At 40.0% G+C, this 24,395-nt stretch overlaps 4 protein-coding genes and 1 long non-coding RNA gene across 5 annotated transcripts; 3 read left to right on the top strand and 2 right to left on the bottom strand.

The window, feature by feature from the left end:
- Positions 1–4,111: 4,111 nt before the first annotated feature.
- Positions 4,112–4,423, bottom strand: LOC311238133 (histone H4; the record flags this gene model as incomplete). Its single annotated transcript, XM_084326134.1, has 1 exon — positions 4,112–4,423. The coding sequence occupies one exon, from the start codon at positions 4,421–4,423 to the stop codon at positions 4,112–4,114; it is 312 nt and encodes a 103-aa protein (XP_084182260.1).
- Positions 4,424–8,384: 3,961 nt separating this feature from the next.
- On the top strand, positions 8,385–9,028 carry LOC311233220. Its single transcript, XR_014620012.1, has 3 exons — positions 8,385–8,556; positions 8,680–8,821; positions 8,966–9,028. It is a non-coding gene; the product is annotated as an uncharacterized lncRNA (long non-coding RNA).
- Positions 9,029–15,392: 6,364 nt separating this feature from the next.
- On the bottom strand, positions 15,393–15,803 carry LOC311231470 (histone H3.2; the record flags this gene model as incomplete). The annotated part of the gene is made up of 1 exon (XM_084318070.1): positions 15,393–15,803. One exon carries the CDS (start codon positions 15,801–15,803, stop codon positions 15,393–15,395), a length of 411 nt encoding a protein of 136 aa, XP_084174196.1.
- A 294-nt stretch (positions 15,804–16,097) lies between these two features.
- On the top strand, positions 16,098–16,490 carry LOC311222840 (histone H2A-like; the record flags this gene model as incomplete). The annotated part of the gene is made up of 1 exon (XM_084307475.1): positions 16,098–16,490. The coding sequence occupies one exon, from the start codon at positions 16,098–16,100 to the stop codon at positions 16,488–16,490; it is 393 nt and encodes a 130-aa protein (XP_084163601.1).
- Positions 16,491–22,586: 6,096 nt separating this feature from the next.
- Positions 22,587–22,961, top strand: LOC311241369 (histone H2B-like; the record flags this gene model as incomplete). The annotated part of the gene is made up of 1 exon (XM_084330166.1): positions 22,587–22,961. The coding sequence occupies one exon, from the start codon at positions 22,587–22,589 to the stop codon at positions 22,959–22,961; it is 375 nt and encodes a 124-aa protein (XP_084186292.1).
- Between the last annotated feature and the right edge of the window lie 1,434 nt (positions 22,962–24,395).

The raw sequence follows: 24,395 nt of genomic DNA, 5'->3' as shown, positions 1-24,395 counted from the left end.
TATTGTTTAAACTGCCTTTTTATTCGCGTATCTCTTATCATGAATTGAAAATGGGGGACCCTGATGTAAACAAGACAAAAGTCTTTCTCTGCTCTGCATCCCCTTAACAATTGTGTGTATTGAGCCGTACTGTATTGTGCCCATTCTGCAATCTGTTAATAACATTTTCAATCAATCAAATTATTTATTTTTACTTCTCCACTGTACTATAATTCTGTGACCTGTACATGTATTCTGCTACCTGCACCTATACCCTCCCCATGCTGCTATGATGCCTGAATTTCCACAAGGGGATCAATAAGGGAATATCTTATCTAATCTTATTTTACAAGAAAATGTTGGGGCTCACTCTTGACTAGGAGTCAACCTATTGAGGAAAAATATAACCATCCCTATATATAATGACGAGTTAAATGTACTGCCCTCTCCACAACTATAATTCTGTTTTAGTTTCGACCTGGGAGCAACTGACTTAAGTAATAGTATGACTGTCAAATCACCTCCTACTACTGAATAGTCTCATTCTGAAGTTATGTTATTGTCCCATAAATAATAATTATATGGAGAAAAGTTTAGCTTCAAAATAACGACCTTGTTTGACTCCTTAGACCAGGGGTCAGCAACCTTTTTGACATGGAGTGCCTGTTTGAAATATAGTTGTAACTAGTGTGCCTCAACAATATTCCATGCATCGTAATTTTTTTTCTCATAATCAGGTATTTTTTATGATCATTTTTACATTATTACATTATTATTATTGTTATTATTAACAATTATTATGATGGTTGTATCAACCCTAAATCTGAGTTGGGGGGGGGGGGGGGGTAATGCAATGCAGACAAACAGCTGCATACAGTGCAACCATTTCACTAACATTTGCCCATTCATTTTTGGACACATCACACACCATCGGTGTGTGTACTGTACGTGTGCTGTCATAGCTCCACCTACAGGCCTTATGGAGAACACCAGGATGTGAATGGAGGGTGAATGTGAGGTATATCGTGTAAATAAGTTTTGATTGATCGCAAGACTACACTGTCAAAAAATAATAATAATAAGTTACCAGAACTTAAAAATATTGAGTTCAGTTACTGTGCATTACGGTTTTCAGTTTTCAATCCATAATAAGTTAACAGAAAAATAAGTACACAACCACATTATTTCAACCTAATAAAACTATGTTTATTGTCATTGTTTTAAGAACACAAGTTGACTTGGTAATACTCACATTTTGAGTAAAAAAAATGGCTTTTAACATGTGCAATGTTAAATGAAATAGAAAAATAAATAATAAAATTTGTTGATTAATCCCACTGGTCACAATGGTGACCGTAATAATGTTTTTGTTATAAGGCTCTGCAAATGTTACTGAATGATGTAGCAATGTATTTCCAGCTAAATTGAAATAATAAACAAATAAAGGGTCTCAATTAAATATGTGGTAGTAAAAAGAACATGTGGGAGGATTCAACAAGATAAATGCGACAACAGTGTAAAATATTTCACTATAATATTTCAAAGCACTTTTTTTTTTTTTTTTTTTTTACTGCTGCCCCCTGTGCCTATGCAAATGCCCCTGCGTGCCTATGCAGGCACGCGTGCCTAGGGTTGCCTACCCCTGCCTTAGACCCTGTTGACATTAGTCATTGAGAGTGTTGCCCTGGTCCCCCAGCCAAATTAGTGTTTTAATTTATACTTTACATCAGATTAGATTAAATTGTTGTTCATTCATTGTTGTTATACAGCACACGTACAGTACAAAGAAAATAGATTGGCATCTAACCAGAGTACAAATGTAACAGTAAAGTGCAATAGGAATGTACAAAGTGATTAAACTGGAGTACAAATGAGTACTAGTGAGTAATAATGCTGATCAGATGTATGTAGTGTTACAGGTATAAAGAGACACTATTTAAGTCATACTGGCTAGTGGTATAACTAGTAAGGGATATACAGTATACACAGTATATGCAGCATTATTGCACATGCTATCATACAGAGGTATGGGTAGAATATAGTTTGAACTATAGTGATTACAGTGTATGGCAGTAGGCTACAGAGTTTGAACAGTATATGGATAACATATCATAGAGGATATAGGCAATCAGGTATATAGCACTATTTTAACTATTAATTTAACTGACTAGAAGTTAGCCCAATATGAATTACCTCATGTATAAGAATGACTCACTGTCTCCATTGTTATTGCCCCAAACTATGCTATGGAATTCTAACAGAACGACAAGACAGCAATGGAGTTATGGACTAAATCAGTAATTCAAAATAATGCAGTGATGCTTCCTGTTAAAATCTGCTTTTCTAGATAGAGGATTTATATTGAAACTAGCTGTAGTTTTTGTAGAAACAAGGAAATAACCTTAAAGGGGAGCTTTACAATGCTGATTTATTTATTTTGCACATTATCTCACACTTCCAAAAACCCTAAACAGTTGATCACACATTAATTTAGTTTGACAGTTAGAGTAAATTAGTTTGAATATGGCCACCAGTGATGTCATCGGGAACATGTAATGCTTGTGTTGTGTTAATTACAGCTCAGTGAAATGACAGGTTACTTAATTGCATTAATTGTGCTATAATTAACACAAGGATTCACAAGGATGACATCACTGGTGGCCAAATTAAAACACATTTCCGATCAATAACTAAATGAATGTGTGAAAAACGGCAGTTTGTGTATTTGTGTGAAAATGATGTGCACAATAAATCAGTACATTGTGTTGAAGTGTCTCCATAATTAATATGGTCTGGGAATATATGCATAGTAGTATCTTCTGGACTGATTCCCATGGATAATTCATTATTTTTTATATCGGGTCATACAGTACAATACTCTTCAATGCCATGGGTTTTTAAATACTTGATGTAATAGATTAGATTCAAATGTATTGTCATACAACAAGTACAGTACAATACAAATAAGTTTGGCATACAGCCAGAGTGCAAATGTAACAGTAAAGTGCAATAGTAATATACAAGTGATTAAACTGGGTATAATATAAATAAGTACTACTGAATAATAGTGCTAATCAGATGTACAGAGTTATAGTATTAATATGTAGTGATACAGGTACAAATACACTAAAGTAATACATCATCAGTATCTATATTGAAGTAGTAGGAGCACAAAATAAGTATCATCAGAAATGCATGCATTAGTACCAAATGTCTAGAAACTGAGAACCAGCAGTTGTCCTTAGATTCATAGGCTGGCATCTTTGGGTAAGGTAAACTATGTGGATTAAAGATTAGTTTAATAAAATGAACATTATATTGTCAATTTTATTTAAATGCACCCAACCAAACTATTTAAAAACGCATGTATAAGATAAGATAAGATAAGATATTCCTTTATTGATCCCCTTGGGGAAATTCAGGCATCATAGCAGCATGGGGGGTACAGGTAGTAAAACAACACAGTATACAGGTAGTAAAAAACAACACAGGCAGTGTAAACAATTTGATCAATATAATTTACTATCTGACTAGCTGAGGAATATTCACATTATTCAGTGTCACATAAGGTGCAGTATGCATGAGGTAGTGTTATAATTTACTATCTACTGAGTATACATTATTCACAGTATCCACTGAAATATACATTATTCATATGTCGAGTCAAGGGGGCACTTACAGAATTATGTTAATATTATAGAGCACACCAAGAGCTAATAACTCAAATGATATTTTAGCAAAAGCAAGAGTACGGAAGGAACTAGATAATAAACTGTCTTAATTTTTGTGGAATGGAAGCTTTGTTTACAAGTACCACTTGCATTAGAACTACTTAACTTTGTGCCATTGAAAGAAAATCCCAATTTGGCTAAACAATCAATGTGCATACTTTGTGTCGTGTAGTAATTTAAGACGGTAAGGCATGTTATTTCAGTCTGTTCCAAATGCGTATTAAGACTGGGTTGACTTTTACAAAGCGTTGGGACACAATTCACTTAATTTAGGAATTAGTTACAAATTACAATAAATTAATGTAAGTTAACTTCAACAACGTATAATTTACTCATTCGGTGACTAAGTGGGCGGCTCTGAAAAGAGCCTTTGGGTTTTGGATAGTTGGTTGAATAGAAGTTTAGCCGCCGAAGCCGTACAGTGTGCGTCCCTGTCTCTTCAGAGCATAGACCACATCCATGGCGGTCACAGTCTTCCTCTTGGCGTGCTCGGTGTAGGTGACGGCATCACGGATCACGTTCTCCAGGAAGACCTTCAACACACCGCGGGTCTCCTCGTAGATCAGACCGGAGATACGCTTCACTCCACCACGGCGAGCCAGACGGCGGATGGCGGGTTTGGTGATTCCCTGGATGTTATCACGGAGCACTTTGCGGTGACGCTTAGCGCCTCCTTTTCCCAGTCCCTTTCCTCCTTTACCTCTGCCACTCATTTTCACGAATAATAGATGATGATCGAACGTCTCAGTTGGCCAAACCCTTGAGTAGGGGGTATCTGCAGCGCCGCAGAGCCAGGCTGGACGGGTATAAATGGTCTGGACAAGTATAAGTGGTCTGGACAAGTAGTTGCGAATGGGGGGGGGGGGGGGGGGCGGGAGGGCGGGCGGGATGGCGGGGCGCAATGTGTATGCGCATGCGTGTGGACTAGAGCACGTGAGAGTATAAAGAGTCCATTTTTTTCGAACTCTTTCTCACATCACAACAAGAAGAAGACGAACTCTTTCACAGTGTGGTGTGCGCGCACTGCGCAGGCAGAACAAGATGTCTTTCAGTAAAAATGTAAGTACCTATTTCGCTATTTTGGACATTAGGTTTGCTTATCAAGGCCACCACAGACCACCTGTGCAATTGAATTTAATTAGCTAACTGGCTCTCTCTTTCTCTCTCTGCTCTCTCTGCTATCTTTACTAAATATAAACGTGCAAGTACATGGTGTAGTAGGACTGCTATCTTTACTAAATATAAACTTGCAAGTGCATGGTGTGTATAGGACTGCTATCTTTACTAAATATGTAAAAATGTAAGTACCTATTTCGCTATTTTGGACATTAGGTTTGCTTATCAAGGCCACCACAGACCACCTGTGCAATTGAATTTAATTAGCTAACTGGCTCTCTCTTTCTCTCTCTGCTCTCTCTGCTATCTTTACTAAATATAAACGTGCAAGTACATGGTGTAGTAGGACTGCTATCTTTACTAAATATAAACTTGCAAGTGCATGGTGTGTATAGGACTGCTATCTTTACTAAATATGTAAAAATGTAAGTACCTATTTCGCTATTTTGGACATTAGGTTTGCTTATCAAGGCCACCACAGACCACCTGTGCAATTGAATTTAATTAGCTAACTGGCTCTCTTTCTCTCTCTGCTCTCTCTGCTATCTTTACTAAATATAAACGTGCAAGTACATGGTGTAGTAGGACTGCTATCTTTACTAAATATAAACTTGCAAGTGCATGGTGTGTATAGGACTGCTATCTTTACTAAATATGTAAAAATGTAAGTACCTATTTCGCTATTTTGGACATTAGGTTTGCTTATCAAGGCCACCACAGACCACCTGTGCAATTGAATTTAATTAGCTAACTGGCTCTCTCTTTCTCTCTCTGCTATCTTTACTAAATATAAACTTGCAAGTACATGGTGTAGTAGTAAGCCATCTCCAAGTGGGCAAGTGATGTGGTGATTAGAGGCACAACCTTTTATTCATATTTTGAAAGTAATTATATTCTCTTTTTTCCAGGACCACATAACGATACGAAGAGGCCAGTCACTTCCACCAGTAGTGGAATGCAGATCCTGTTGCAGCAACTATCACTGCCCGTTTTGTGCGCCTTCCCTTTTCAAGCCTACCAGACTCGGCAAAGTGCAGAGCCATTTGCAAATCCATTTTTCAACAGTAGTTATCCATCAAGGTAAAGTTAGACATTTCTCCCATTGCCTCTGGCAATGAGCATAACTGAGCCGACGCATACGGTGGTCATGTATAATAATAATAGTCAGTGGTCACATTATGCTTTTATTACTTTTCATGTTTGTGTTACAGAATACACTATACACAAATGTGGATTGGACTGCAGACAAGGCTATCACTACCACTGCCCCTACTGCCAGGCAACAATTGTAAGAAAAAAAAATGCTTCGCACCATATATTATCATGCAAGCCCCTGCTCAGATGTGGATTGGACTGCAGACCAGGCAGCCCAGACTATCATTACCACTGCCTCTACTGCCAGGCAACATTTGTAACCAAAATACAGGCTTTGGTCCATATATCATCATGTAAGAGCCAGCCCTCCCCTCAACCGACTCTGCCATCTCCTCAACCGACTCTGCCATCTCCTCAACCGACTCTGCCATCTCCTCAACCGACTCTGCCATCTCCTCAACCACCTCTGGCTGCAGAAACATCCCCAAGTCGGGCCAGAAGGCGGCCAGTCATTCAAAAGAAGTGTCCGATGTGTAAGATTACCATGAACGCCAGAAATATGAAGAAACACATCGAAAGGAAACACACGGATCAAACGCATGACATAACAGCAAGGCATCACCTTACCAGTGAGTGCATAGATTCAAAGAATAGAATGTTCATAGTATTCAAGTCATTCCAGGGGGCGAGTACTCCACTGCATGTCGTGCAAAAATTTGGGGTGGAAAACATTGATGTTGGTTGTGAGTCACAGGAGTGCCAACAAAATATGAAGTTGGCATGGCTGAGTGGATTCAACTCCTTCAAGTGTATACATCTGAGGTCACTTGACTATTGCACATCCAACGCTCCCATTGAAGTGCTAGCCGAAGAAACGCTCTCTAGGATGGTGCAATAAAAATGGTTTGGTGAAGATAAGAAGAGAGACTGCCTTAATCATCAAAGCCTAGCCGTAGCCCAATATGTACCACTTTCTGTTTTTTCTAAAATTGCAATCCCTCCGTCAAAGAAGTACATTTCCGTATATGAGCCCAAAGCTTCATGGTACAGCCGCCTTGGAAGAGTCATGGTTGTTTACGATGCCGAGATCAATACGTGGCACTGTCCATGCGCCAAACCCAAAAAGTCATGTATCCACAAGTACATAGCAAAATGGCACTTGTTTCAAACGGACAGTCAATTGTTCAGGACAGCCAGAAGCACAGAGTTGGATCCAAGCACTGTACCACATGCATCACAGAATGAAGGTGATTGTGACATGTACCATCCACCGAAAGACAAACTGCAGAGCATGGTTGAGTACATGCAGGAAAAAAAGATGATCCCCACTGTGCTCCCAGAAAACTTGAGGCTTCCTTCAGTGGAAACTGTTTATCCACCATGCCTAGTTCCTGAGGAGATGATGTGCCAGCGATGCCCAGACAATGTGCCCCTCTCGGATCCTGTCCTTATTACTACAAAGGCCAAAATCCTGACTAGCACCAAAATTATTCAAGGTATTTTGATTATGATATTGAAATGTACAGTGTTAATTAAATCAACCATGTGAGAAAGTACTGTATCAAGTGTAATGCTGCATATTTCCATCTCTAGATGTTGCCACCTACTACAAATATTGCAAACAATGTAGAATGCATTACCGTTACCAGGAATGGAAAGATGGTCGACACAACTTCAACGACAGTGTTCTCCTTGATCTACCATTGTGCCTTTTCTTGAGGAATATGTTACAGGTTAGAAACTGTGGCTCAACAACTTATTAAATGTACATGGAAATTAAAACTTAATCATTGCACTAATTTTGCTTCCATAACTGTTTCTCCCATAGGTCCACACTGCAGTCAGCAGAGTAGTAGAGTCCCTGGAACTCACTACTGGGGTACAATTCCCCCCTGCAAAAACAGTTCTCAATGCCTACCTTCACTTTGAGGCTCTTACAGAACATGAGTATTCATACTATTGTGTAACCTGTGGTGATAACCCTCCGGTGGTGGTGATGGACCTCCACAAGAAAGGAGTGTTCCATTTATCCAGTAAGAATATTCATATATTACTTGACTTGGTTGAATACTCAATTCAGTCTCGGGTCAATGAACACGATTTTCTCTCCTGTGACCTTGTAATGGACATTTAGAGACATAATTTTCACTGATAACCGCTGTGCACTATCTCTTACTTGGATGTTCCTAATCGTATGACTTGGAGAATATGCTTTTGCATGTAAATGTTCCTTGTTTTTCTTAGTAAGTGACCTCAAACGACCTCCAGATGATTTCAGTGGAGAGGTGGACGTGGAACACTTCTGGAAGACGCTGTCTATGGATATGATTGGTCGTGGTTTTGTAACGGGTAACTCGCAGCGCTTAGTCGACATCTCCTTTTATCAATTTGTTAAGCAACTTCTATTCCTGATGTGACATTATTATTTTCTTTTCATTGCAAAGGTCAAAAAAACAACCCATTTGCAGTTCCCCCCAGCTATCACTTTTGGGCACCATGGATAGGCAAAAATACCCGCCGGTCCAACAAAGTAATCAACACTGAATTTGAGAAAGTCCGTCCTCAAAAACAAGCAGAGGGGCAGGAAATCACAGTCTCGGAAGACAGGCTCAGAAACGAGCTCTACAAGCAGAAGGTTGATATTCTTTTTAAGTGTAAACTATATAGTATTAGCCTAATGAAGATTTATTTCTGTGCATTGATTAACATTTTACAACTTAAAACACTGGCTATTTCTTATACATTTTTCATGTCTTAGGTTTCTGTGATACGGAAGCTGTGTAAAGAATGTAAATTGGATTCCTCTGGGTCACGCACTGACCTCCTTCTGAGACTATCTACCGAAATGAAGTCGAGGCACACTTATGATAAAATCTTTGAGAAGATTTGGGCTGCCTCGGGTACGATACATTACAGTGCTGCTTTAGTGTTGCCTCTGGTTATTTAAAATGTGTATCCAGAAAAGATATGCGAAGGGCATAATTTAACTTTGTCTAAGACTAACTGATGTGATCACATAAGTGTTTGATTTTCTTTCATTTCAGGTGGATGGGCTGTAGTAATGTGTCCCTGTGGCATTGTATACAGCATCAAATGCAATTTGAGAGCGGAGAGCCCTCGTGACTATGCTGATCTGCTCCTATCATGGAAGCATGTGCCAAATATCAGCATCTACGATTTTGCACGTGGGCTGGCAGTACATTGCAATTTAAGGGACCCAATCAGGATGCTTTTCAGCCCGTTTGAAGGTCGGTTGGCAGACCCCACCCTGGAAAATATCAATTTGGCCAAAGGAGGAAAACTCCATGTGTCCCTGCCATGGCTCGATGAAAGAAAACCGGTCCCAGACACCAATGGCCATCCTATCACGGGCTCTGCAGAACATTATGTTCTGTACGACAAATTTCATGAGGATAACACGAAGGATGACCGTGATGCTCTCCGCAAACTTGGTCTAGTCCCTCAAACTGCAGGACATGTAAACAGTCAAGTTGCAGAACAACTGTTTGCACAAATGAGAAAGAACAATTACTTTTTAACGCAGCAACTACCATCGACCCATCTGTTCCTAATGAGAAACATCCTAGAACACTTCAACAACAACAAAAACAAGAAGCGAATGGACAACATCAAAAAGTTATTTGGGACGACAGCGGTGGCAATAAACGGCTACCACCAGGCTGTATTGGGTACATTTTCTACTTGCACTTGCATTAAAGATATTTAATGCATTAATCCTGTTTTTAATTGATCTAGGAAATAATGTATAAATGTCTTCATTCATCAAGTTCACTGTTCCTTAATAAGCTGTGTTTGTCATCTGCTTACAGTGTCACAGGAAGCAGTCCTTGATCCATCACTGGAAGCAGCTCAAGGTGTGCTCCCTGAAGCGGGTTCAGGTCTGCCCCCAGCAATGACAAGATAAGTGGAATTGCATGCCTGGGTCCTTAGAAAGTCTTAAAATGTCCTTAAATTCAAGTTTAGCTGCCTATTGACTGAAACCACGCATGATTTGTCCAATAATCTTATTAAACTGCCACCCACCGCCTTAAAGTTCACTGTTCCTTGGTAAGCTGTGTTTGTCATCTGCTTACAGTGTCACAGGAAGCAGTCCTTGATCCATCACTGGAAGCAGCTCAAGGTGTGCTCCCTGAAGCGGGTTCAGGTCTGCCCCCAGCAATGACAAGTAAGTGGAATTGCATGCCTGGGTCCTTAGAAAGTCTTAAAATGTCCTTAAATTCAAGTTTAGCCGCCTATTGACTGAAACCACGCATGATTTGTCCAATAATCATATTAAACTGCCACCCACTACCTTAAATAGTGAACTCTTAATTGCTCCAAGTCAAGAGTGCTAACTAGTACACCATAGAACCTGGCTTCTGCAGCAGAAGCAGGCCTATAAAAACCTATGCCTACCTACAGTAATTCTTACCTCTACACTATTAGTTTTATTAAACATTGTTATTATTTCTCTTATATTTTTGTGTATGTCCATCCCTGTAGAACTTGAGATTCCAGTGGACAATGACTACTCACCAGACCAACCCTGGGCGAAGTCTCGAAACCCTATCCAACAACAACTGGTAGGCAAATTTCTACAAATAATTACTTTCTATGTAAAACTACTCATCTGTATCTGTATCACAACAATGGTTATTATCTTCAGCTCAGTTATGTCCTGGACCGAAAGAGGCCTTCGGAAGAAATAATTGTGAAGGAAGGACAAACTTGTTTGACACGGGATGAGTTTTGGAGCCTGGAGACAAACAAATGGAATTGACTGTGGGATTTTTATGCTTATGGTAAGATTGTTTCATATTGGTATACATTGGTTTTACCCTTGAATATATATATATTAAGTCTATTGAAGACGCAGAACATTACATATAACTGCTGCTGGATGCACCACATTTTAGTGGAGTTAGGAAATTAAAAGCGCTCTTCCCCCTCCCCTTTTTTCAGTACACCCTTTGCATTGTCGCCAACACCCGGTTCCAGTTCACAGAGGTCTGTATTTCCAACCAAGTAAAGGGCCTATGTAACACATATGGCACAACTTGCAAGCAGAGATACTTGTGATTGCAATTACTTAAAAATACCACTTCATATCATTCTCATGACATCATGCCATTGCCTACCAATATAGCTCAATTGTACAACTCGTTGGCCATTAATGATAATCCCATGTTATTGTTTGTCATGTCTGTGATTTTTAGTTGGACATGAACTCAATTCGTGAGTGGTGGTGTACTCTACTAATGGAGCGCTTCCAAACTGAGGGGTACGTTACAGTATCTTAGAGTATAATTAGTCAACATGTGTTGAAGCAATAATAACTTATTTTTTCATAATTTGAAAGGCACGGCAAGAGGTTTGCCCACAGGACCAGGGAGTCGAGGTGTCTGCTCCAAGGACTGCTACAACCTGTTTACAGGGTGCCTCGGACTTCAAGGATTACTACCAGTATCCCACAACACCTCCAGGTTGCCATGGACCGCAGTGCTGAACAAAAAAAGCTGGTGGACTTAATCATCACAGCACATCGGACTAAAGAACACCTAAAGGTACAGTATGTTGGCACCTGTTGCCAAATCTGTGTTTACCAAGCCCATCTGACTGTCTACAATGATTTGATCCTGGACGATTCTCTCTCCTTGCTTTTCTGTACTCTCAGGCCGTCGTAAGTGGCAGAGAACCGTCAAACTGGTTGCAGAAGTACATCCAGATGTCACCAAGCAAGAAGCGGTCATGGTCAACGTGTGCCCCAGTCTATTTTCAGGACGACAGGCATCAAAACGCAGTGTTTGACTTCTTGTCAAACATCCTGGCCAGCACAGTCTCATCTGTACCCATCCTGGATAATGTAGCCTATATCCTTGAGGTCTTGCTGCCTGAGGTGAATTTGTATGATATTTTTACTTTTCACTATGTATGAAACAAGCCTTTGTTGAGAGATTTCAATTCTAATGTGTGCAGTTATTGAAAAATAATGCATGATCCAGGGGCTCATTTACTTCTGTCTCATGGGGTAAACTGTAATCTTCTCTCTCCATGACAGGCCACTATAAGCGCTATTGCAGCAGTCAATGAGGTCACCAGTAAGAGGGCTGAAGAAATCTTCTGGACCCCAGATGTCGACAAAAGGCATGCCAACATTATCCTAATCATCAGATTTGTTTTTATTATCTGAAACATTTTCTCTTTTAAATGTCTTGTTTTGAATTTATTGTCACAGTATGTGTTGTCCTGGTCATATCGCTATTAGACCTAACTATGTATAATGGTACAGTGTAGAATTACCAGAATATTGCATTGTCAACCTTTTTTTACATTTTCTATGTTATGCTTTTTATATTAGTGAGCGGGAGGCATTCGATGACAGAATCGACCGTGAAAGGAAGAAGCAGCGCTGAACTCGGCTGCAATGGTCCTCACGCACACCAAACCCTGGCAGCACATCACCCCCACCCTGCAAAAACTCCACTGGCTCCCCATCAACTACCGAATCCCCTACAAGAGCCTCCTCCTCCGCAATCATTCAAGTTTTTTTTTATTATCTTTTCCCCCCCCTCCTTTTTCCGATTTTTCTCCCATCCCACTGTTAGTCGTTATGCCAATTCCCAACCCCCTTTCTGGTTGTTGTGCGCCCCCCCCCCCCCCCCCCCCCACTGTTGGTCCGAGAGGCCGGAGACTGTCTCATGCTTTCCTCCGACGCATGTGCGGCCAGCCTGGCAGCGCAGATTCTCACTGGGAGAGTAACGTGTGGAAGGTCGCACTACCTCTCTCATTGTACTGTACTTGTCTAATAGCCCTTCAAGAGCAACGGGTACAGGGTCGATATGACCCTGATGTAAACGAGACACTAATCTCTCTACCCCGCGCTCGGTTGCTAACTTGCTATTGGTTTTTACAGTCTGCCGTGAACATGGGAAATAATTGCGACAGCTCTGCTGTACACTGGGAACCTTGGTTGCTATGCCCACACAAAACCGCAAAACTTCACCCTGGACTCCGGTTTTCAAAGACCGGGGTTGCAGTGTAGCAAATCCCCGGTTGTGTGTGGCCGAACAGTGCAACTGCGCACATACAATCATGGTTATATTAAATCCAGCGCTCGTGTGGACTGGGCAACTTGCCTGCCATTACGTTGCGTTCTGAAAAGCGAAACTGACCCTGAAAACTAAACGAAAATGGCCCTGTGTGTAACTGCAGCCGTCTCTGTGCTAACAGTCACGTTTTCAGTACGAGAAGACAAGACAAAACTTCTTTCTCTGGTCTGCATCCCCTTAACAATTGTGTGTATTGAGCCGTACTGTATTGTACCCATTCTGCAATCTTGTTGCAATAAAGTTTTCATTCACACTCAAAATCTGTGTTCATTTTTTATTTTGCATACTAATGTTCTGTGTCTTGAGTTGTACTTGTATTGAAAAACTGATTTTATGTCTGAGGAGAAGACCGGTACTCATCATCTTCGTCTCCACAAAAAGAAAAATGACATGTGAAGTATGTTGTGTGCCAGGTTCAAACAGTGCTGTATATGTACAGTTTATTCCTACTCCTATCCAAGCTCCGGGAGGGTCATCAAAGAGAAGTCGCCTATTCTTAGTCCTTGCCCCACAATGGTGGAATAACAAAAAGAAAAATGACATGTGAAGTATGTTGTGTGCCAGGTTCAAACAGTGCTGTATATGTACAGTTTATTCCTACTCCTATCCAAGCTCCGGGAGGGTCATCAAAGAGAAGTCGCCTATTCTTAGTCCTTGCCCCACAATGGTGGAATAACAAAAAGAAAAATGACATGTGAAGTATGTTGTGTGCCAGGTTCAAACAGTGCTGTATATGTACAGTTTATTCCTACTCCTATCCAAGCTCCGGGAGGGTCATCAAAGAGAAGTCGCCTATTCTTAGTCCTTGCCCCACAATGGTGGAATAACAAAAAGAAAAATGACATGTGAAGTATGTTGTGTGCCACGTTCAAACAGTGCTGTATATGTAGTTTATTCCTACTCCTATCCAAGCTCCGGGAGGGTCATCAAAGAGAAGTCGCCTATTCTTAGTCCTTGCCCCACAATGGTGGAATTGTCCTAATAAACTAACCTACACTGTAGCACTCAACACTTTATGAACATTGTTACTGAGACGAAAGTTAAGTTTACTCTATTATTACTAGATCTGGTATGTCTAGATGTAACACTGTATGGGTACAAGTTTACTCTATTATTACATGTCTAGATGTAACATTACTGTCTATGTATAATGTACCTATGTAAACGAGGGAACTACATTGATGCTCCAAAAACAACAAATCTGTAAAATAGCAACTGAATGAATGTTAAATACTTGGAAATAAATGTACAAGGACGGCATGATTGATCTTTTCTCCCGAGTCATGTGTCAACGTTTGAGTCTGTTAATTTTAATGACATTATGAATGAAGCCCCTCAAACTAGTTCAGCATGAAACCAGATGGAAATCTGGTCGCTGAGCTGATTCCTCTCACTACCTGCCCTCAATGAGAGAAGGGGCAGAAAAAGGCTATTGGCCCTTAACTCTGAGTTATATGTATGATTGGAACATGTATAATTATGGGTGTATGGTCATGGGTTACTTTTTAGCTGTTGTTGATTGCTGCAACATTGAGTTGAAAACCAGTTTGTCATCTTGAATTTTAAACTACCAATAAAGAATGTCCTATTGTCTCAGTGTATGAACCTGTGCGGTTACATTGTTGCTCCTAAAAGAAAATAAGGGCAAAATAGCAAAGTTGATATGACATAAATTAAGCACCTCGTACAGATGGAAATGTATTGACTCCCGAGCTAATTCCTCCCAGTATATATGCCCTTGAGAGAAAATCCTTGTTAATTACAGCACCATGAAATATAAATGAAAATATAGCAATATGTCACCTTATGGACTGCTACCTTATTTCATTGAGCTGTAATTAACACAAGACACAGATGACCATATTCAAACTACTTTACTCGAGTCTCGACTGTAAAACTTTGAATTTCCCTATCGAGGTCAATGTAATGTGTTGAATCATGGGGGTCAGCCCTATGGTCGCACATTACTAAGATGCTTCTCAAAATGAGGCCCCATGTTCCCAGACGAACCTACTACGAGGACAACCTTGTTATCCATATCCAGTTAATTATATTGTATATTGTTTACACTGCCTTTTTATTAAATGTTTACTTCTCCACCCCAATATAATTCTGTAACATGTATATATTATACTACCTGTACCTCCCCTCCTATGATAACGAATGTCCCCAAGGTGATCAATAAATATTATATAGCCATTTGCAGTCTGTTCTGCTTTAGCCCTACTGTAGCTAGTCTAAATATCAGAATAAAGTGATGATTTTAGTATAAAATGAGTTAAAGGAATGTACTTTTCAGGATTACGGTGGTGGCTCTTAAAAGAGCCTTTGGGTTAATGACTGTAGGAAAACAAAAGCCGATCTAAGCGCGCTCTCCACGGATGCGGCGAGCCAGCTGGATGTCTTTGGGCATGATGGTCACCCTCTTGGCGTGGATGGCGCACAGGTTGGTGTCCTCAAACAGACCGACCAGGTAAGCCTCACTGGCCTCCTGAAGAGCCATGACAGCAGAGCTCTGGAAGCGCAGGTCGGTCTTGAAGTCCTGGGCGATTTCTCTGACCAGGCGCTGGAAAGGCAACTTGCGGATCAGCAACTCGGTGGACTTCTGGTAACGACGGATCTCTCTCAGAGCCACAGTACCGGGCCTGTAACGATGTGGCTTCTTCACGCCGCCTGTAGCCGGTGCGCTTTTACGGGCAGCCTTGGTGGCGAGCTGCTTCCTTGGCGCTTTGCCACCGGTGGACTTACGAGCGGTCTGCTTAGTTCTTGCCATTACGAGAAACTATCTTTTCTTCTTCAATCGAACAAGAATAATACGCTGCTGTGCTGAAACTCTGGCCTTATATTACTAACGTGGAGGGGCGGTCGTTTCTGATTGGTCTCCACTCTGTGAGCTCGTTATTCCGCCTACATCTCACACGAGGATTGGAGGACTCGTCTTTTGGAAAAACCGCCAAGAAAACGTCTTTCCTGATTGGGTGAGAAAACACAAGCCCAAAGATAAAAGGCGACTCTCCAACTCTCTGCATTCATTTTCTAATTCGTTTAGCTAAAGAGAATTATAAACATGTCTGGAAGAGGAAAGACCGGAGGAAAGGCCAGAGTTAAGTCCAAGACTCGCTCCTCTCGCGCCGGGCTTCAGTTCCCCGTGGGTCGTGTCCACAGACTGCTGCGTAAAGGCAACTATGCTCATCGTGTTGGAGCCGGTGCCCCGGTTTATCTGGCGGCTGTGCTCGAGTACCTGACCGCTGAGATCTTGGAGTTGGCTGGAAACGCTGCCCGTGACAACAAGAAGAGTCGTATCATCCCCCGTCATCTGCAGCTGGCCGTGCGTAACGACGAGGAGCTCAACAGACTGCTGGGAGGAGTGACCATCGCTCAGGGTGGTGTGCTGCCCAACATCCAGGCTGTCCTTCTGCCCAAGAAGACCGAGAAGGCTGCCAAGCCTGCCAAGAAGTAAATTATTTAGCCTCTTCGACAAACTCCACAAAGGCTCTTTTCAGAGCCACCCACCTCTTCTTGAAAATGCAATCTTTCCGTTTGTCAAAATACAATTTGGTTGTGTAACTTGATATAAATAGTGGGGGTCCATAAAAGCCTTTTGTGAGACAACGTTCCACTTGTTCTGTATAATGGTTGCTTGTGTAGATATTTAATGTTAGGTAGTGGGGAACATAATTATGTGCCAACATATGATCCAAACCGGTCTGAATAGATACAATTACATGAATCTGCTGTGTCCACTAATGGGCCATCACCCGTAGTCATTCCAATAGCGTCATAGCGGTCATTTACGCACGAACATAAATGCACCATAATGATAGCAATTTATGTATTTCCACAATAAAGGACTCAACTCGTTGTGGTAAAGTATCTGCGTTAGTAGGACCCACTAATCAAACCGGATTTATAACAATCAACATTCTCCAATTAAGTAAATGTCTAACTGCATAATATGTAACTACACACTAGTGTCTGTCTACCTGCATGTATATCTGTGTCCACTGGAGGGCGTTCTAGGCGGATATATTTGCCACCTTGTAGTAATATATACTGTATTGTAGTCTCACCCATTGCTTTTCTATCTGATCAGATTTAACTTGAAACACCACAGATGTACAACGTTTGAATAAAACACTTCAAATTCAATGACAATTGCGACCATTAATTGTATGTCCTGTGTGGAGGAATTAATGATGAAAGAAAGCACATGTCTGACAGAGGAAGGTTGTAAACAGGAGGGTTAATAAACAAGTATAACTGCCTTATACATGATGAGACTGTAGGTGATGTTACGAGGCAATGAGGCAAGTATCACAAATATAATCTCGGAATTGTCACTGCTGTGCAGAATATGCAGTAATAGGAGCTTAATAAATAAAAGATACAGCGTATTTTCAGGGGTGGAAAGAATGTATTTGCTGTACAGCATGCAGTTCATACACAGTACGCAGACATTTGACATTTTAGGTGAGTCTCTCCCAAAAGGGAAGTTAAATGTATCTTCCGTGTGTATCTTTTTTTTATGTTCATGAAAGTAATTGTAGATTTCATTCATCATGAGCTACATAAAGCCTGACAAGGGAAGGTTGTAAACAGGAGGGTTAAAAACAAGTATAACTGCCTTATACATGATGAGTTAGAATTCCTTAGCTGTAGTTTGGGGCAATAACAATGGAGAAAGTGAGTCATTCTTATACATAAGGTACTTCATATTGGCTAACTTCTAGTCAGTTAAATTAATAGTTAAATCCTATACTCTAGGATATTCATACTGTTCAAACTCTGAACTATGTTGCCTATACTACTGCCACATGACCTCAAACTATATTCTATGTAACTCTTGTGTGATAGCATGTACAATAATGCTGCATATATGCATAGTATATATCTATCCACTTGTCTGAATACACCTGCATATCATATTTTTTATATACTGTGTAACTATGTGTATACCCATTACCTCTGGCCAGTATAACTTACATAGTGTCTTTATACCTGTAACACTGTACATACATCTGATCAGCATTATAACTCAGTAGTAGTACTCATTTATAGATACTTGTTTTATCCTATTGCACTTTACTGTTACATGTGTACTCTAGTTAAATGCCCATTTATTTTCGTTGTACTTGTGCTGTACAATGACAATTGATTTTAATCTACTCTGATCTAATATAGTGAAATTAAAACACTAATTTGGCTGGAACGCTCTCAGCGACTAATGTAAATGTCAAAAGGATATGGAGTCAAACAAGGCAATTATATGGTAAAGCAAAACTTTTCTCCACATAAATATTCTATATGGAATTCCGATTAAGATGATTCAGTAAGAGGTGATTTTCGTCATTAGTTGCTCCCAGGTGGAAATTGTAGGTGGAGAGGACAGTACGTTTAACTTGTCATACTAGGCACGTCCTCAATAGGTTAACTCATAATAGTCAAGAGTGAGCCCCAATATTTTGTACGAGTAGACATCACAGTATAGGATGCAGTCAGTTTTTCCATTGTAAGAAGTATTGCTTTCTCGGTATTAGTTGGGTGGTTCTGAAAAGAGCCTTTGTGGAGTTTGTCGAAGAGGCTAAATAATTTACTTCTTGGCAGCCTTCTCGGCCTTCTTTGGGAGCAGGACAGCCTGGATGTTGGGCAGCACACCACCCTGAGCGATGGTCACACCGCCCAGCAGTTTGTTGAGCTCCTCGTCGTTACGCACGGCCAGCTGCAGATGACGGGGGATGATACAATAATGACATTATTTCAGCCCTGGACAATGGGAAGCATTGTGCAGTTCTCTTTGTAGACCTCTCAAAGGCGTTTGATACAGTAGACCATCACTTGCTTTTGAATAGTCTAGCTAGCATTGGCCTGGATAAAGCCGCTTCAACGTTATATAGACAGGTCATGTTTTGTAAACTGACGTTATGTTTAGAATGGAATGAATACATGGGTCGGGAAAGATAGTTAGCTCAAAGCTAATCCGGAGGGCAGCTAACAGTAGCTACTGTCTAACTGTGATGCATTTTCTGTTTGCAGTCCAATGTTCACCAAAACACACACCCACACACTTATAATTTGTTCCTCAACGTTATATAGACAGGTCATGTTTTGTAAACTGACGTTATGTTTAGAATGGAATGAATACATGGGTCGGGAAAGATAGTTAGCTCAAAGCTAATCCGGAGGGCAGCTAACAGTAGCTACTGTCTAACTGTGATGCATTTTCTGTTTGCAGTCCAATGTTCACCAAAACACACACCCACACACTTATAATTTGTTCCTCAACGTTATATAGACAGGTCATGTTTTGTAAACTGACGTTATGTTTAGAATGGAATGAATACATGGGTCGGGAAAGATAGTTAGCTCAAAGCTAATCCGGAGGGCAGCTAACAGTAGCTACTGTCTAACTGTGATGCATTTTCTGTTTGCAGTCCAATGTTCACCAAAACACACACCCACACACTTATAATTTGTTCCTCAACGTTATATAGACAGGTCATGTTTTGTAAACTAACGTTATGTTTAGAATGGAATGAATACATGGGTCGGGAAAGATAGTTAGCTCAAAGCTAATCCGGCCTGTTTAACCACTAGCTTCTGTTAGCTAATGAAGGCTAATGCTGGCTGAGCAAGGAAACTAACAGTAAACGTTTTTACATGAAATACAGCCCAAAAACCCTGCTGACAAACGTTTGCTTATTAAATACATTCTATACTATAATAATACAAACGTTTCATTGCCTCTCTGTGCCGACAAAGTTGTTTAAATAAGGGGAGAAAAGTAGCTAAAACCAATGTATTTGGATGGGACAGGAAGTACTATTGGCAACCGGAAGTCAGCCGGAAGTGCCTACTTTCAATTTGTGCAAGTGGTGATGCCTTGAATTCATGAATACTTTGGTTTCTTCTCGCATATCTCCACTGTGGTAATCCTCATAAATGGTCAAAATACTTGATGAATTGAAGTTAATGGAGATTTGGAGCAAAACATCTGTTTACAAACTATTTTACAACTTGCAATCCAAGTCTCATGCAGTTGTCCATGAGATGTCTGTCGAACAAGCGAGCTATATGGGTTGTGTTGGATAGCAGAATAATTTAGAATGGTGATTCATCTTGAGCCAAACTACGTGTGTATTAAAGTTTTGACGCACACCTGCTGGCTAAGAAATAACATAATTCACTAAGGCCATGGCCAATAATTATAAAACGGGGTAGCTCAAAGCAATCTGCTCTGCCTTGTACCATCTTGCCACCTCTTCAAGAAATAAGTCTGCTGTTTATACCATCTCTGCCTGTGCCAGTTGGTGCACAATAAATGGCAGCATACAGATGAATGTAAATCAAAGTAAATTATATTTTGAACATTATTATGTATTAATAAAAACAAATTAAATGTAAGTGTAAATCTTACTTTCATATTAGGCTACTTGGTAACCGTTTTATAAAATCAATAGCTCACTTCGTGACATGCTGTTATTATATCACAGGGCTGTCAGCAAGACGCAGGGCCGAAATACTCCCCATAGCTGTGATATTGCTTAATTAACACAAGTCATCGTTGGCTTAATCGGTTATGATACCAAAAATATAAGCATATTCCCCATCACAATTACAGTCTGAATGGCCAATGTATCAAATGTGGAGAGAACTTTATGGTTGATGAAGAACAAAACCTCTTAAATGCATACAAAAAAAGGGGAACACTTCATATCTGCACTTTGCGAGGCACTAATACCTGGTCGGTATTGTTAACACATACGTTTTACGTGTAATATAGTCCAAAAACAGTGTATACGGTGTGTACAGTGTTATTGTACATTGCTAACATACAGTTTATATATTATATATTTTTAATCAACACTTCACATGTAAGACTATAGTGACAAGACCATCTCTTACATTCCAAATTTAGAATAAGAGTATGTTTACTGCAGGACTGAGTGCAAGACAATTTACCTATGTGGACAATTAAAGGTATTTAAATAGTTTTGAGGTAAATTCCCATACAATTTAATATGTTTTCATTTATTTTTTTCTTTTACTTTATTTATACAGGAAATGGTAAAAAAATAAGACATTTCACAATGTACATTTAAACTGTCCTGACTCAGTTACAAACAGTTTTTCAGCAGGTTCCTGTTCTGCAGCACATGAAACAATAATTTAAATACAAAATAAATAGGCAGTTGCACTACATACAATCATATAATCCTGACAAAGACATTGCATTATAGTCATTGTGGACAGCAAAGACAAACATACAGTCATAGCAGTATACAAATCGACAGTATCAACCAGATTAAGACCTATATGAAGGAGTCAGATCAATGATTACAGATGTGTTCTAGCATCAGATGTTGTTTGTAGGCCTATTTGAAATGAGAGATGGAGGTTATTGCTCTGATGTGGAATGGGATCTCGTTCCAAATGTTAGTGTTTGTGTGGAAAAATGATCTTACTTCATAGTTATTTTTGTAAGCCGGTACTGGAATGAGTGCATGTGAGATTGATCTTGTGATGCGTTCTTTACTTGTATTGTGTCTTGGGAGTAAAGCTGTGAGTGTTGGGGAAGAGTTATTTCTGAGCATAATATAATTTAGTGGCTAGATTTTTTTGTGTAGTTCTGAAAAGTTGTAGCAGAGGAGTGTGAGAGTGCAGTTCAGTGGTGAGTACAGGGTGGACATTTACCATGAATTGTATAAGCGCTATTGTAAAGTCTTGCTATGGGTTCTGTAATTTCCTTTGTTGTGAGGGACCAGATTCGGAGACATATCTACATGCAATTTTTCTTTCAACAATATCTTTATTGTTGAAAGAAAAATTGCATGTAGATATGTATTTGAAACAGTGATGGTGAGAAATGGTCTCATCTTGCTAGTGTAAACAAATAGTTTTTGATTTGCCTTCTTGACTAAGTGCAATTGCAGTGACTTTTCCGTGTTCAATTTCACCATGGAAGTCAATGGAGAGAGGAGGCTAACATTGGGGAGTTGTGTTCCTGACAGCACAAACATCAATAGTCATAATCATCTGTTTATAACATGGTGGTTACAATGTTGAGACTAGTTTAAACTAGTCTCCAGTTAGTTGACCTGGATGTTGTGGTACAACCAGGAGACTGGATCAATATATAGTCTTAAGCACACTTTTATTGAACAAATATCTTTACTTTTGATGATATATATAATGTAGGTCTAGGATACTTTAATACTTGTATGTATACTTTTACTTGATTAGAAACTATTTAAATGAGAAGTACTTTAAATTGAGGACTTTTTGCAGTACTATTCTATTAGTGTATTTGTACTTTTGCTCAATACTTTTCCCAGCACTGCCAAATAATAAACCAAAATATTGTCAATGTGTACATTTTCTTATCGTTCCCTTTTTACCCATGATGAGAGAGATGCATGCTCTATTAGCTCTACACACGTGCGCCACGCCCAACCAATCGTATCGTAGAAGCCACGCAGTACTATTTGCATCGACCTCCTATAAATAAGGCAGGAAACGTAAGCAACCATCACCATTCGATTCTGATAAGCCGTCGAATATGCCTGAACCAGCCAAGCCAGCGCCCAAGAAGGGCTCCAAGAAAGCCGTCACTAAGACAACGGCAAAGGGTGGCAAGAAGCGCAGAAAGTCCAGGAAGGAGAGTTATGCCATTTATATTTACAAAGTCCTGAAGCAGGTTCATCCCGACACCGGCGTTTCCTCCAAGGCCATGGGGATCATGAACTCCTTCGTTAACGACATCTTCGAGCGCATCGCTGGAGAAGCCTCGCGCCTGGCTCTCTACAACAAGCGCCGCACTATCACCTCCAGGGAGATCCAGACCGCTGTGCGTCTGCTGCTCCCCGGTGAGCTGGCGAAGCACGCTGTGTCTGAGGGGACCAAGGCTGTCACCAAGTACACTAGCTCCAAGTAAACTACGCTGTTCACTGACTATTAACCCAAAGGCTCTTTTAAGAGCCATCCACTCTGTCGTGAGAGACTTATTCCTATTAATCTCATGATCGCGCTGTTCATCAAAGTGGTTGAGTGCCCGGTATTACATTTTTAAAATTCTCTATTAAAAAAATGTCCTACATTTCGTTTGTCTCATGGTCTGTAGGGAGATGGAATTGTATATCTTACTTATTGATTAGTAAAAATGACAGCAACTGTAATCATAGTTTGGATGGCTATTAAGTTGCAAATTATATATTTACTAGTCAAAATCCTGTGATTTTTAGGTTGTTGACAAGTAGCTAGATTGGATAGAATTCTAGCTTGTACGTCACAATTATACAGTAAATGAATATCACCTGCAGTATTAGAACCCTGATCAATAATACAGTATTGGTCTTTATAATACACATGGATAATGTTTATTTTAGCATTTTCAAAGTGGAAATGCTATTCGAAAAATAGGCTCATATAATTATAATGAAAAAGATTAACCACCCCATACATACGTTAAATGTTAAATACATTATTACAACAACAATAAGCTTTTATAACATTGTTGACATCAAACTCCAGCAATCGGAAGTCTAAAATATGACTTCAGCAATACTGATCACCTCCGGTCCCCTCTCCCTCCATGTTTAGCAGGATACGCAGCGTCCACATCTGGCTGAAATGTTACATCAGGCATCCCCTATGGTTTGGACTTCAACAAATGCATTGTGAAACAAATGCACACCATGCTCTCTCCACTCTTAATGTTAATGCTTCAAATCTAGTCACAATTTCTCTAGATGTGTTTCTGTCATACAACATAAAATCACAGATTTGGGCCTAACTTTTCTGAGCAGTATTTACCAATAAGGACACTTTTGATCAAACTGATCAGCAGCTCAATTGTTTCTTTTGTGTTTCACGGGGTGCCCTTAAAAAAAACATGATATCAATGGTACATGGCATAATTTTTTATCATAGGAATGCCAGGATACATTTTTGTAAGAGATGTTTTCTGATGATGCTGAGTTGAGCCGATGGTTTCCTCTTGTTTGGGTTACTAAACAGACACCAACATTTACACAGGACTGGGTCTCACCATGGGCCATGTGTATAAAGTAAACCAATGCCCCACTATGGTACAGGTAGTAGAAACATAGTATGTTTCATTCCTTGAACCATTTCTTCAGAATGTATCAACATGTACTACACCAATAGACACTAACAATAGAGGCCTTGCATGGACTGTTTGTGTACTTCTTTCTTACAGTATGATTTTATTATGATCCCCATTAGCTGATGCAAAACATCAGGGTCCGTGTACGTTTTGATAGTTCGTTTGACCCATCAGCTACTCTTCCTGGGGTCCACACATAACATATAAACATGTTACAGATAAGACATGTTCAGACAAGCAACC

Source organism: Notolepis coatsorum, assembly GCF_963971535.1.
Source record: "Notolepis coatsorum genome assembly, chromosome: 1".
Classification (NCBI taxonomy): domain Eukaryota; kingdom Metazoa; phylum Chordata; class Actinopteri; order Aulopiformes; family Paralepididae; genus Notolepis; species Notolepis coatsorum.
The sequence above is the reverse complement of the archived record's forward strand: the minus strand, read 5'-3'. Positions and strand labels throughout refer to the sequence as shown.